This window comes from Erpetoichthys calabaricus, chromosome 16, assembly GCF_900747795.2.
Source record: "Erpetoichthys calabaricus chromosome 16, fErpCal1.3, whole genome shotgun sequence".
NCBI classification, from domain to species: domain Eukaryota; kingdom Metazoa; phylum Chordata; class Cladistia; order Polypteriformes; family Polypteridae; genus Erpetoichthys; species Erpetoichthys calabaricus.
Genome location: NC_041409.2, coordinates 44995527 through 45009174, shown reverse-complemented (window position 1 = coordinate 45009174; position 13648 = coordinate 44995527). Strand labels below are relative to the sequence as shown.

At 42.7% G+C, this 13648-nt stretch overlaps 1 protein-coding gene across 1 annotated transcript in view; it reads left to right on the top strand.

Moving 5' to 3' along the window:
• The window catches only part of LOC114666946 (butyrophilin subfamily 3 member A1-like), a 116666-nt gene that overhangs the window by 84182 nt on the left and 18836 nt on the right, over positions 1-13648 (top strand). Inside the window, exon 6 of the mRNA XM_051920089.1 lies at positions 2834-2962. Coding sequence (XP_051776049.1) covers positions 2834-2962 — 129 coding nt within the window. The remainder of the gene's footprint in view (positions 1-2833; positions 2963-13648) is intronic.

The window sequence follows — 13648 nt, the reverse complement described above, 5'->3', positions numbered from 1 at the left end:
CTTTTTGGTCACACTGATTATCTATATGAAAGTTAAAGTCGCCGACTATTGAATTTACCAAAACTGACATCTTTACCTGGCTTGAGTAAATGTTTGCTAGGCCACCGCCTCTTTTTCCTTGGCGATCCGCACGAGTAAAATTGTAGTCCGGAGGCACAGATTCGATTAAAACAGCCACGCCATCTGAGCTAAGCCACATTTCACTTAGTGCAATAAAATCAATTTTTCTATCACTAATAAGATCGTTGGTAGAAAAACTTCTTGTTAGTTAAAGCTCTAACATTTAATAGTGCCATATTTAATGTTTCGGAGGGGCAGAGATGAATACTCTGTGCGTTATTGATATTTGGAACAGGAACTAAGTTATTTTTGTTAGCGCCGCTCTGTGTGTATTTTTTATTTAATCTATAGCCTGTTGTTATAGCTTTAATACATTGTTCATCTAAAGTAGTAATTGTAATTAAATTATTGGTGTTTATGCCATATTGCCTAGATTTTCTACATGCATTGAGATTGGTTATTAGAGTATTAATGTTGTGCACTTTTACGGAAGACTTTGTTAAGCAATTATCATGTCCTAGCACAGCAATAGCGTTATGGAAGGGGTTAAGAGTAGAAATAGATAGTCAAGGTAAACGAATTACCTTAGCGATGTTTTCGGAGAGGACCTGAGTGCCGAATCTATTTAGATGCAGGCCATCCCGCTTGAAGAAACGCAGCCTTTCCCAAAAGAGGTCCCAGTTGTCGATGAACCCGATGTCTTGATTCTCGCAGAAGCCTTTCAGCCAGTTGTTTAATCCTAGCAGACGACTAGTATTCATTTGATCGTCTGAGGAGAGGTAGTGGACCCGAAATGAAGATCTTTGCCGATGGGGTCCTCTCCTTCGTGTCTTTAATTAGTGCTGCAAAGTCAGCCTTGAGAATTTCTGACTGTTGGTGCCTTACGTCGTTTACGCCAGCGTGTAATAAAATGGATCTAACTGCCCTCTTCTTGTTCTTCTCGTAGATTGTCGGCGCACGTCTCATCACATCTCGGACACAAGCACCGGGAAAACAAAAAGCAAAAGATTTCCAATTAGGGCATGCGATATTGAGTTTTCTAACAATCAAATCACCTATCACTATTACATCACCCAGGGTTGAAGGCAAACTGGGGACGTGGAGAGGGTCGAATCGGTTCTGGGTCGAGATGCTCGCCTGTATCGATGGAGGTGTTCTAGCCTTGATCCCCCGCCTGCATAGCTGAAACACGCCGAGGTCTTTGTCGGTGTCGTCGTCGCTCCTACGAGGCGCGGGGGTGAAGCTTACTTGAGCGGCACAGCACGGGGTTGATGTTACGTCGATTTCAGATGGCAAGGATGGTTTATCCAACAGCCGAGCCTTCAAATCTCTAAGGTTCCTTCTTCTGGACAGGAGTTTCTGAATCTGTTTGTCGAGTGCTTGGAGCTTTCCTGTGACAACGGCAACGCGATTCATCTCACTGTCGGCCATTGTCTGCTTCTGCTTCGTGCCCTAGGAAAGAATGAGAGAGCAAACTGAAGAAAACATTAAGGCTCCACATTCCCAGGTCCCATATTCCAATGCAAAACACTGTTCAAACATAAATGTAAATTTCTATCTTGTATGTCTAATATCGCAGAATTTAAATCCTTTACAGGATTGATGTTCATATATAAAGTTATATTTAGATTTTATTCCAATATATTTTCTTATTGTTATGTCAATTTATAGGAAACATAAATAAAACCTTCCAGTATCCATTAAAGCTGTTCAGAAATAACTTTCTATTCCATACTCTAACCATAATAAAGATTTCATAAAGTTACTCTTTTGGCTTGGCTGTGACATGCAGAGGAATATTTAATTTTACAATGTGTGCGTCCTGCGGTGGGTTGGCACCCTGCCTGGGATTGATTCCTGCCTTGTGCCCTGTGATGGCTGGGATTGGCTCCAGCAGACCCCCGTGACCCTGTGTTCGGATTCAGCGGGTTGGAAAATGGATGGATGGATGAAAATGCACCAATTTCTCATAACACAAAGGAAAGATAAGAAAAAGAAATACATTTTATTTATATAACAATTTTCACATAATTTTCCATTTGTCTGCATGCCAAATCAGTCTGAACAGGCAGCAGGTCACATTGACAGGCTGAGGCCAGCAACACACTGAGAACAAAAGTTCTGCTCCTGTTTATTAGTGATCCAATAAATTTTTAAATAATATTAGTTTATTTAAGCAAGGACATTTTTTATTTTTTTTTAGCTATTACACCATATAAAAGCTAAGTAACACAAGCTATGTTGCTGAAATCCAGTATCTTCACTATTATTTTCAAGGTGCCAAGTCAGTGGACATAGCCCAATCTACAGTTCTGCTGTATTAACCCTCATTCACTGCTCTCTGCATTCAGTTTGCTAAGAATAACCAAAATGTAACTTTACCAGCTCAATCACATCTTTTACAAAATGTTTTGAAGTACTCTATGTACATATATCACATTTGGAGCTGAAGCCTATCCCCGAAAGCATCAATTCCAATGCAGAAACGATACATGGTCAGGATGCCAATCCATTTCTGGGTATGTGAGTGACTCCACATACGTGTCAAAAACGTAGCTTTGTGAATCTAGCTTTCACAGTAGCCATGCTGGGGTCACCTAGATTGTGTTGTTAAAATGCTTTTAGCATGTGTGTTTGACAAATAGAAAACTGACTTGTCATGTTTTGAGAAACTTGACAAATTTAAGCTATGGACTTTGCCGTATTTTATGTTTTAAAGTGGTCAAGTATTGAATTTTTTCACTGTGAGTTTTTTATTGTGTTTCATTTACAGACCAAATTGAGAAGGCAGAGCTGGACAATCAAACAAGCCTGAAGATAGGACTGCCACTGGTGCTGCTGCTTATCGCAGTCATTGTAGGAATTGTGCTTTGGAGGAGGAAGAAGCAGAAGAAGAAAGAATGTATGTTAAACTTAACACACATGAACTGACCAAGGCTGTTATGATTTTGTCTTTTTATGCTAGTTTTTATTTTGAGACTATTTCTGATCCTGAAAATTCAGTTTAGTTTTAGTTAGGCTTCATAATATTTTTTTTTTTTTTTTTTTAATTTTAGTTTATTGTTAGTATTCCACCCCATATATTGTCGTTAGTTGATAGATCTGTAGAGTAGTCTCAAAAGACTGAGTCCAGAATGGAACTGACTGGGGAAGGCAAGTGACTAGCTTTATAGGCGATGTAAAGGAAGAGGAGGGTCCAACAGGGCACCAGTGGAAGTGAGGTCAACAGGAGTGTGTGATCTCGAGATGGAAGTGGAACTTGGTTAGGTTTTAGCTGGGATTCTGCAGAGGAAGGAGAGAAGACATTAGTGCACTTCATCATCCCCTGACCTGGGGCCTCATGTATAACGCCGTGCGTAGAACTCACACTATAACATGGCGTAAGCACAAAAGCGGGAATGTGCGTACGCACAGAAAAATTGAGATGCAGGAATCTGTACGCAAACTTCCACATTCTTCCGCTACATAAATCCCGATTAGTGTGAAGAGTAACGCACGTGCACGCGCCTTCTGTCCCACCCCAACTCCTCCCAGAATTACACCTCTTTGAATATGCAAATCAATATAAATAGCCTTCTGTGAAAAGACAATGGGAAAAGCACGGGGGAAAATATAAGAATTTCAGCGAATACCAAGTGGAGGCAAAGGAAAAACGTACTATTTTTGTTTGTTTAAATAGTGGTATAATCAACAAAAGGAAGTTGATCGAGTGACAGTGTCGGAGAAACTCGAAAGCTCAAGTTCACAAAGTCGCACAGTGCCCGAAATAAAAAAGAAGTCACATATCAAAGTCGCTGTGAAAAGGCGAGTCGTAGCCCACCGTCTGAGTGTCATATGAAAGCTTATTAGGGTACAGACAAAATAAATAGGCACACAATGGGAAAAAAGCACGAAATGTCAACTTTAATCTCAAAATTTCCACTTTAATCACGTAGTTTATTTTGCCTTTAAAGTAGAACATCATAAACTTCATCTTAAAATCGTTTAATTTACTAGTTTCTCAAATCCCATTGTAACTAAAGTAGCACGTTAAATGCTTTGTTCTGTATTTGATCTTCTATGTGCTGTGTGTGTGAATCACTACCTGCTTCTTAAACGGGCTTTCTCTTTCTCCGACAGGACACATAATCCATTACATTTGTGATATTACAGCTCTCTGAATAATTAAAATACTGAGATGTATACGTGATATCTTTTTCATGATGATAGAAATGAAAGCATGCTATTAAACATGGGAACACGGTGGCACAGTGCTTGTTCATGTCTCACGCAAGAGGCTTGCTGCGCCATGCGCAACCTTTCGATGAAATAATTTATTACAGAAGTACTGTCTCTTTCAAACGTACTAACCTCCAATTCCTGTCCTTACTTTTCTTTCTCCAAATACCCAATCGCCACACAATCAGCTCTGTAATAGACGTGAAGCCATTTGTAAGCTTAGAATGCAGATTCTTCAAAACTTTTAAGGAACATTGAAATATCTTCATAGTACATGTTTAATTATTCTATCCATCTGTCCTTCCAGTGTCGCGTCAGCACCAGCAAGAATACAACGCAATGCAGGAACAATCCCTGAACTAGCTAGCACTGCGGCACTGTGTCCTCACATGTTTAATTATTAACAATACAGATTATTTAAATGAAGTTAAAGTTTTATCTGTATAATATAATCAACATATTTTGCTGCATTTCATCTTAAAAATGAATACCGTCATCATATGTAAATACGCGCTTTATAAAGTGGTGCAGGTTGTGCAATATTATAACTGTAGTGCAAGTTTACAGTGAGGTGATTGTACTTATAAGTACAAACAGTTCTACAAGGAGCGCTTGATGGACTGATTGAGTGCGTTTATAGTTCTTGGGATGAAACCTTTTCTAAACCGCGAAGTCCGTACTGGGAAGTCTCTAAAGTGTTTTGCCGTGGCTCAGGCAGCGTCTGCTTCATGCTGTGTACCGATAATTCTCTTTTCGATCAGCTGCTGCTGTGATTCCCCACTCAGATACAGTGATATAAATACTCCCGAGTGGTGCAGTGAGAGTAATATGGAAAAAGATGATCTGCTGTGGCAGCCCTTAACGGGAGCAGCTGAAAGAAGAAGATGCAGTGAGAGTTACAACACTAAAGCAGTTATGGTATTTGGAATACTATGGCTATTCCCTGGACCATTACATTGCTGCAGGTTAATTACAATCAGATGAATTACACTAATAAATAATATGCAGTTAGTTTCAGTGTATTTATAAAGCCGTGTCAGGAATGTGGAGCTAAGAAAGAAAGGGTGATCACACAGGAACAGTAGCACTGCTTTGACACTGGGTGCCGCCAGTCTGCAAAACCGAGCGGAGAAATTGCGTACGCCAAGGTATGAGTTACCGTGGAAAAGTGCGTGGCTTTACGCCAAGTTTAGGTTTTATATATCACGATTTGAGCGTGGAAACGTTCGTACGCAACATTTCTGTGTGTACTGTGGACAAAAAAGGCACACTGACAGCAGGCAGATAATATTTCTTTAGTTCTCTTTATTATTGTACTCGGAGTCACAGTAAGTAGAGATTCAAAGAGCATAACTTATTGCCGCAAAGCTCAGTTTGAACCCTGATTAAAAGTTAGGAGGGTTTTTTTATAATTCAGCATCTCGTGATTAATAATACAGAAAAACATCCTTATCATCTAAGTAGAGTTAAACAATATGTCTGCTGAGCTAAGCATTATCTGTGTTCTCAAAACTGAGCACAGGAGAGACGCCTTGCACGAACTACATGTACTCCCTGCAGCCGTGTGACCTTGTCCCTGAGACATTCACTTTGAGAAAGGAAAAAACAAGAAACAGCTTAGATTGTATTCATGTGGACACTATTTCTCCTGAGCCCTGGAATAACATATTTTTGTTAGTTCATAAGCCAAGCTTCTCTCACTGGCAAGTTACAAAACAGTTGTTATAAAATTCTAATTTACTAAACACACAAGATACATGGTGCTGAGGAGAACATTCTTCTTCTACATTCCCCCCTTTTTGAACCAACAAAAATATGGGTTACATAGGAGTAATGCGGGAAAGAGTAGGAGAACGGGAAGGAGTGGAAGAAAAGGAGGAAGAAATTTGAAGCATGCATTCTTCATGTAACATATAAGCCTTGGCCACGGAGGCAGTGAAATATTGGGACACAAGCAACAGAATGATAAAAGCAACGGCCAGTGAAATAAAAACTGACCTGAGCCATTGGCCCCAGGATCCAAAAGTAGACATAAACCATTGATCCCATGGGTTAGAAATGCCAGAATTGGTAGCTAATTCATTTGAAAGGGCAGTTAAACCTGTCAAAGCACGGGTGATTGATCCATCGGGAGCCGTATTATTAGGGATGTAAGTGCAGCACGCATCACCTAACATAGCACAAACACCCCCCTTTTCGGCGAGGAGCATATCTAATGCTAATCGATTTTGCCAAGTCATAAGGGATGTTCTGTCAAGCTGCTCATGTATCCCTTCAACAGCCTCTTTAGTAAAATTTAGGAAACGCTGTCGGTTGTAATATACTGTAAGTAATTAATCCAATCTACATTTTTATTTATTGGAACTTGGGGAAAGATAGACTCAAATCCGGCAGCAACTTGATCTCGTGCTTTAAATTTATCAGGGACTCCGCGAGGGACACCAATGGAATCAAAGTAAACGCCAGGGCTGTGAAGAGAGAACGTGGAGGGGTCAGCAGAGCAGGGTCGACGACGTCGGCCAGAGCTGGACGACACGCGAGGAGAATTCAGAGGGAGGAGGCGTAAAGGCATAACAAGTTGGGTTAATGCGCATGTGCCAGTTCACACAGGGGGAAGAATATCAAGTAATTTTAATCTACTGCACATCCACCAAATATCAGCACACGGAGTGGTCTGTGTTAACAGGAAAAGTGATAATGTAGAATTAAATGAGGTAAAGTTAACCTGAAAAGTCTGGGAACAGAAGGAAGAAGGGATATTATCAACGTTAGTACCTCGGAAGGGGTAACTATAATTACTAGAGAAGCAGGTATAATTGCCTTCATGAGACTGGAACATCGGGGGAGTCATATGAGGAGTGGGGGGGAAGAGGAGAGAAAGTGTAATGCAGTTAGAGTCTTTCGGTGTGGACGGAGAGGTAAAAAGGGCAAGGAGACAAGGAAGACCAACGGGGTCAGAAGTATTAGAAAGAGGGAAAGGGACGGTAGCCAAATGTGGCCTGTCCGTAGCACAGGCGTAGCAATCAGATTGATTTACATGCTTAGCCTAATATAATACCCACTGCAACCAACGGTTCTGATCGCCATAGCCAGTTTCAATTGAAAAAGTGGATGCAAGGGTGGAAATATTCATAATCTTAACAGGAGAAAAGTCTGAACCAGAAGACGGGTGTGTGTGCAGGAGAATGAGAGGTGTTAGTAACAGGATTGTCAATCTTAATTTGAAATCTCCCTAAAGGGTCTGTTCCAGATACATATGCCCCTAATATATATAGGTCCCTGAGTCATGTAAAGAGGGGTTCTTCAAAGTGATGATCAAGGGGTTACAATGGTTGTCAGCACATTCATGAGAGGCATGTCCTTTTATGATAGAAAACCGATTTTTCAAACCGTATTTTTGGGCCTCAAAGGGTTGATAACCCCAGTCCTCAGTTCCAGTGTTAGCAAAAACCCATTGCCAGTTGTCGCAATTACTTCCCCAATAATACTTCGTAACAGTCATTCACACGTATTTGTCAGACCAGGTCCACTGGGCTTGTCGACCAGTCCCACAGTTGATAATAGAGCAGAAATCAACCTGCACTGATGTGGTGATTCCTAACGGGAAAGTCAAGGTGACCAGGGCAGTCGACAAGGGAAAGGAAAAGCATAGTAGCACAGCAATCAAGGTTGCCATCTCTTGCAATGTGAGGCGTGAATCCAGGTGGGCAATCCTTCCACTTTCACTGCATGTGGTGTGGACAGAAGAACTTGGAACGGTCCTCTCCACCTTGGCTGATGCCAATGTTTCCTCCGAGTGTCACGGACGAGGACCCAAGTGCCTAAGGGAATCGGCGTGTCTTTAGATGGAAGACTAGTCCTCCAGGCCTGGTTAACCTGCTCGTGGACTTCTTTCAGAGAAGCTCGGAGACCTGTAAGACAAGAGAGAAGATCATTGTCCACAGTATGCAGGTTAACATTTCCCGTGGGCATGTGTCGTCCGGTCAGAATTTCAAACGGCGACAGTCCTAATTGCCGGTGTGTTCTTCCCCTCAATCCCATTAAGGCCAGAGGCAAAGCGTCCGGCCAGGATAAATTTGTCTGCTCACAGATTTTTGTTAATTTAGATTTTAGGGTGCCATTGCACCGTTCCACTATGCCTCCACTCTGCGGGTGGTATTTGCAATAATGATGCACATTTATCTGGAGCCAGGTGGTTAATTCATTTATAACGGAATTCACAAAATGAGTGCCATTATCAGTTTGTAATTTCTGTGGTATGCCCCACCTAGGAATGATTTCTTTGATTAAAGCTTTGGCTACAGTTTTAGCATCAGCGTGTTTAGAAGGAAAAGCTTCTACCCATCGGGAGAACACATCAACAATTACTAGACAATAACGGTAACCTTTAGACGGAGTTAGTTCAATGAAATCCATTTGGAGGTGTTCAAACGGACCCATTGGATTAGGTGTAACGGCGGAACTTACCTGGTGCCCTTTCCTACATTAAACTTTTGACATAATGCACAGCGCCTGCAGAACTGCTCTGCATATGTAGAGAAGCCTACAGCTTCCCAGTATTTTTCAACATCTTGAATCATGGCGTCCTTTCCAGCATGGTCTAGGCCATGAGCGATTTTTGCCATACCTGGGAAAGAAGCCTTTGGGAGGAAAGGTTTGTTAGTTTGCCTATGGGTCCAGACTCCATCAGAGAGGGACCCTTCTTTGGACCATTTTCTTTTTTCTCTGTCCGTGGCTGCACTCTGTAAAGAAACAAGTTGATTATCAGGGTCCTGGTTATTTCTCTGTTGGAATAAAGAGATTGGTGTGTTATTATATGCATCCTGTTTAGCAAAGTGATCAGCTAATTCGTTTCCTTTGCTGACAGGATCTTGTTTTCCTGTGTGAGCTTGACATTTAACGATCGCTAACTTTGATGGTTTAGTTATAGCTTCTAAGAGGGATTCAATCAGCTTTTGATGTTGGATCGGTTTGCCAGCGCTGGTCTTAAATCCTCTTAATTTCCATAAGGCTCCATGATCATGGCAGACTCCAAAAGCATATCTGGAATCCGTATAAATTGTTATAATTTTCCCTTCAGACAACTGACATACTCGAGTGATAGCTATCAATTCAGCTGCCTGCGCGCTTAAACTTGATGAAATTCGGTTTGCTTCCAGCAGGTGGCCACCTGTCACTACTGCATAGCTGGTCGAGGGTGTTCCATTTTCCAATCGCAAAGAAGATCCGTCCACAAAAATTAATTCTCCAATATCTTAACGGTGTTTCGTGTAGGTCTGGTCTAGGCTTTACAACTTTAGCTATTTCATCATGACAGTCATGTGGCTCTCCTTCTTCTTCAGTTGGAAGAAGAGTGGCTGGATTTAAGGTAGAGCATCTTTCAATGGTGACATTTGACAAAGTATAGAGTACATTTTGATAGTGTATTGCTCTTGCAGTTGTGAGATGTGAGGTTTTAGCCTGTACTAAAATAGAATGTACAGTGTGAGGTACCTTTACTGTTAGGGGGCTCATGAGCACTATATCCGTACTGGCTAGTACAGCTTCAGTTGTAGCAGCCACAGCCCTAAGGCAAGGTGGGAGAGCTGTAGCTACAGGATCCAGTTTTTTCGAAAAATAGGCTATTGGCCTTTGTTTGTCTGCATGTAGTTGCATTAAAACTGCATTCATAAATCCCCCTTTTTCGTCCACGAACAGAGTGAATGGACGAGAATAGTCGGGGAGAGTAGTGCACTTTTTAAATCATCTTAGAGCCTTCTCAGCCTGCTATTCCACTGCATGCAGCCAGATGGCAGTGTTAGGTAGATTTTGTAAAGGCTGTGCTCTTCCTGAAAAATTTACAATCAAACAACTTCTCAGGCTGCAAGCTGGTACTACTTTTAAATTAGGAATTCATCTTACCGTGGTTTTATACGCGCTAGTTTCCAGATCATGAAAAAGTCCGTGGTGGAACCGGGTCAGCAACAAACAAGGAAACACTGATTTCCGTGGCGACCCAAGTTCCAGCGACAAATCAAAGGCAATCCACGTCGGAAAATCACACAGCACAACTCCACAACAAGAAAACATTCCCATCAAAAGCTATGCAGCCACAGAGAATATCCTGACTGAACCTGTTGTTTTGTGACTGGTCTTGGAAGGTTTTGAATGATGGTTATACGGCCGCTAGAGAGAGCTCTTGTATCGCAAGAATGGACTAACTGCAGTTTTGTTTTCGACACTTTTTTTTTTTTTTTTTTTTTTATGTCCATTTTTTCCTAAAAACAATATGTATTTTCTGTTTTTTTTTTTTGTTCAGTAGTACTACACAACATTATATCATCTACATACTGTATCAATACACTATTTTTGTCTGGCCAAATGCCTTGTAAATTTTGAGCAAGAGCTTGTCCATAACCACAAGGGGCTTCAGTATATCCCTGAGGCATGACGGTCCAGGTCCATCGGCGGTTTTGAAAGGTAAAAGCAAACCAGAATTGAGAATCAGGGTGCACGGAAATGGAAAAGAAAGCGTTAGCAAGGTCAATAACAGAGAAATAGTAGGCGGACGGGGGTATCGTGGAAAGAATAGTGGAAGGATTAGGAACGATAGGTGTTCTAGGAAAAACCGCAGAGTTAACTTGTCGTAGGTCTTGAACAAAACGCCATGAACCGTCAGCCTTTTTGACAGGTAAAATGGGGGAGTTGACTGGAGAGTATTTAATTGGAATAATCGCTGCTCGCCTCACGAGATCAGAATGTACGGCGGCAATACCAGCCTCTGCCTCTGGGGACAGAGGATACTGGGCACGGTGCGGGTGGAAGGAAGATTTCGGGTGAATCACCAGAGGCTCACAATGGGCTATCCTTCCAAAATCATTCTTCCCTTGGGACCAAAGGGAATTAGGGAGCGAAGAGAGCCAAGGGAGAAAGGTGGTTTGCAATGAAAAAGCAGAAACGGAAGGACGGCACAGCACACAATGTACTAAAAAATCATTTTGAAGCACAACTTTAGTTATTAAATGATCCGAGGTATCAAAGATACCCGGAGCAACGTGCAGCCAGTCCGTTCTATTAAGACATTGTTCCACCCATTCCCCAATATCCACCCAGCAAACGGTGCTAGATTTGGCTAGAGAAACATGGGGAACTGAACCACCGAGATAGAAAATATTCTGTGAGCATGTGAGATGAACAGAAGCAGCAGCATGTGTGGATGAAATAAAGATACAGGGAATGTGAAGGGTTTCGGGGCAGGTGCCTGAAGAAAGAAAGGATTCTACCCAGGGGGTGTCTACTTCTGCAGGGAAATATTGGGCAGTACAATGGAGGGTGTCAGGGACCTGTAAGAGGGGAAATAAACAGGAGGGAACAGAGTGTAGGGCGTTGAGGAGGATGGTGTGTGAGGAAATGTTTAAAGACCAGGCTGCAAAAGAGGGTTTCGGGTGAGGGGCGAGTTGGCACAGTAACTTGGGAGACAAGCAGAAAAATCCCTGTTCAGTCATAGAAATGGAGAGAGAAAGTTTTTTCATGAGATCCCGTCCTAAGAGGTTAACTGGACAGAGCTGATTTAAAAGAAGTCGGTGTGTCAAAGTGGAACCACCGGAATGTAGCTGAACTCGAAGAGGTTTTGACACCAGTAAAATATGTGGTTGTCCAGAAGCAGTAAGCATAGTCACTGTATCTTTCGAGGCAGGGACCTCCTTCAGCGAAAGAGTGGAGCGCGTAGCCCCCGTGTCCACAAGGAAGACAATTTCAGTGCCATTTACTAACAGAGTCAATAATGGATCTGTTTCGGAGTTGTGAGTGAGCAAAGGCAACTGCAGAGAGTGGCTGGGGGTCCCTGCGAATTCCTAGGAATAAGGAATGTCTTCAGGTTCAGGCAACGGAGGAGGGGGAGGGCATCTATGTGGACAATTACGGCGGAAATGTCCAATTTCACCACATCCGAAACAGACATAAGGTGCAGCATTTGGATCTGGAGGGGGAGGCAGCTGAGAAGGCGATCCACTTGGATTAGGTAGCATATATCCGCGACCCCGTCCCCGTCCACGCCCTTGTCCCCGGAAAAATCCTCCACGTCCCCGACCTCTGCCTGGGATGGCTCCGCCTGTATAATAATTCATTTGTGCTGCAATCAGCTTAAGCTGTGTGTCTGACTCCTTTTGCTTTGTCTGCCGTTCGGCGTGCTCAGCATGTCGTTTCACTTCGTCAAAACTGGCACACTCCCAACTAATACAAGAAGTGCGGACTTTATTCACTTATATCACTTCTCAGTCCTGAAACAAAAGGAGGAACTGCTGCTTTGGTGCGGTTGTCTGGATTGTCTAAACCAGAGTGGTTCATCATCAAATCCTGAATACGATGTGCCCATTCGTCTACCGTTTCATCTTTCTTCTGTTTTGCAGTGGAGACAAGGGACCAGTCAGTGCCTTTTTTATATTTTGCCTGTATTAGCGTTTTCACGTGCTCCCATTGAACAAGGAAAGCTCCTTCATTGTTTTGTCCATGAGGCAATGCCTCATTCCATTGCCAGGGCTGCCCGTTATGCTGCCCGCGATTATCAGTGGCCCAAGTGGTGCCAAGTTTTCTTCGTAGCACCTGGGTCCACTCTGCGGCACTGGGCTTATACATATCATCTAGCTGCTGTAGCTGTTCCACGAATTTTAACCCATCAACAACTTTGGGATCAGGCAATTCAGACACAATGTCTTTCAGCTCTTGAATTTCCCAGTTATGATGTATCAGTACAGTAGTGGGGTTATTAGCTCCTGCAGGGATTGTAGGATCATGTCGAGGATTTGGAATCTCAATTAAAGGGCATGAGAATAGAGGGTAAGGGGGTTTAGAGGATCTGAAAGGGGTGTGGAAGGATGGCGACTGCATAAGGGGGTTCGACTTCTAGTGCGTTGTGAAACAGAACATCTGGGATCATGAAACTCAACCCCTGCGCCCATCATGTTACTTTTGTCATCCCCTGGATCAGTGTGTGATGAAGGATCATAGTGATATTCTTGATCAAAAAAGTCGAATCCCAAGGGATTGTTTTTTAATTCTAGCGCAGAGGGCGCTGGAGGAGGTGGGGGCTGCGGATGGTGTGTGTAAGGTGAGGAAGCAAGTACAGGAAATAACGGATCTTTTTTCTCGCTCTTTTTCCCTTAAATCCTGCAGACGTGCTTGGAGCCTGGTGATTCTCCGAAAACAATCCCTCCAACATTAAGTTTTTAGGACCCTGGGGGACCTGTTTGACTGGCGTGCTATTAATGTTTCCCATAGTGAGCGGCAGGCTTTCAACAGAGAGCAACTCAATCCCCGATTATTTCTCGTCCCACTTGTCGTCCCCAGATATCAACCAGTCGACAAGTGGAAAACACGACCTCCCCTTTTTCAA